Raw genomic sequence first — 1,781 nt, 5'->3', positions numbered from 1 at the left:
TTCTATGCAGCCTGATAAGCGAGGTCACCCTGGTATAGTGATAACGTGAAGGGAAAGGAACACAAGAATGCTCCCTATGCCGGGGTACAATCACCGCAAATGAAAACAGACCAGCACTGAAACCGATACAATTATTGCAGACGGACATTCGTGACCCTGAAGACTATAAATATGTAGGAAACAACTTTGCAAAACTTCGACAATAAAATCAACCAAATTGCAACTTTACCATGAATGCCTTCGAATCCGCGGATCAGCACAGAACCAATAAATATTTGGTCCAAGCCACAGAACGAGCTCAGTCAGAATCCGGTAGTGCAACGTGATTGGGTCGGAAATATCCGCTGCAGTAAATATAGTAGTGTGCCATGACGGAAGGAGTGGGATTTAATTATAAGGTACCCAGTGCTGACAAAGTGCCAGAAATTTATGATGACGCGATGCTCGAAATGAGTGATTTTTTTCAAAACATCGCCAAGGAACTGGGCGAGGACGAATTCATTCGGGAGCAAAGTATTCAACAGTTGCGAGAATGGATAGCAAAACATCCGCACATTAAACGTTGCAGAACGGATGCCCCATTCTTGTTGCGATTCCTGCGAGCTAAAAAGTACTCCTTCATTAACGCAGCAAAAACATTGGAATCCTTTCTAACAGCCAGAACAAAGCATAGACAGTGGTTCAACAATTTCGATATAGACGATCCAGCCCTCGCGGATCTGGTTGACACGTCGTATTTGTTTCCGCTGCCACGGCTGGACTCGAAGGGACGTGTAGTTTTTTTCATCTGCTCGTCTAAATTTAATCCTGCCAAACATACTATTATCAGCCCTATCCAGCTGATTCACATGATGGGGGAGATCTATTATGAAACGCAGGAAATCTCATGCGCCGGATGTGTGTGGATTTTCGACATGGAAAAGACTGATAAGAGAGTGCTAGGAATGATCACCGTTCAGGACATTCGAACGTTGACGGATTTGGTGAACACGGCTGCCGCAGCACGGATCAAAGAGCTGCATTTTATTAACACACCGGCGGTTTTCCGGACCATCGCCAATCTGATACTGCAGCTGATGAGTGAGAAGATTCGCAGTAGAGTGTTTGTAGGTGATTGAAGTTTTTAACTTACTGGCAAGTGCTATACAAATTGTGCTACTTTCAGTGTCACCCATCGTTGGAGGATCTGCACTCTAAGATGGATAAATCACTGCTGCCGAAGGAGTTTGGTGGAGAACTACCCATGGCCGAATTGACTGCCAACTATAAGAAATTGTGTCGGAAGATGCGACCGCGATTGCTTGCGATGAATGATATGGAAATCGAGCTGGTTGACAATCCGAACGATATCTGGACAAATTATTCGGGAAGGCTGGAGGATGGAGCTATCGGATCCTTCCGGAAACTTCAAGTTGATTAGTGACATCTAAATCAATACGTCTTCTGCATTTTGTATGAACTTGGTTTGTGTGATTTCAAGTGTGTTTTGTTGGTTCAATGAAAGTGTACAAAATATTTGGTACTGTTTATTTATACATCGAGATAATGAACAATTTAATATATTTGTAAAATAACAAATGTAAACATATGTTGTAGTACTCAAATAGTTATTGGTTTTAAAATTATATAGCGCGGGACTCTCTTCAGTACCAGCAGGATCTATTTCATTTGTTTTTCAAAGATGTTTGATATCATGGCATTAAAAATTTAAATAATGTCAACCTAGTCAAAATATCGCGCATTTACACACAGAAGATAGCGCATCCCAAGTCCGGCACGAC

General features: G+C 42.2%; 1 protein-coding gene across 1 annotated transcript; it reads left to right on the top strand.

Moving 5' to 3' along the window:
• Positions 1-317: 317 nt before the first annotated feature.
• LOC131688168 (clavesin-2-like) lies at positions 318-1,420 on the top strand. Its single transcript, XM_058972334.1, has 2 exons — positions 318-1,106; positions 1,166-1,420. Exons 1-2 carry the CDS (start codon positions 369-371, stop codon positions 1,418-1,420), a joined length of 993 nt encoding a protein of 330 aa, XP_058828317.1. The 5' UTR covers positions 318-368.
• Positions 1,421-1,781: the final 361 nt, after the last annotated feature.

The sequence above is a fragment of the Topomyia yanbarensis genome, chromosome 3, assembly GCF_030247195.1.
Source record: "Topomyia yanbarensis strain Yona2022 chromosome 3, ASM3024719v1, whole genome shotgun sequence".
NCBI lineage: Eukaryota > Metazoa > Arthropoda > Insecta > Diptera > Culicidae > Topomyia > Topomyia yanbarensis.
Note: the sequence above shows the minus strand (reverse complement) of the source record. Positions and strands in the feature narration are given on the sequence as shown.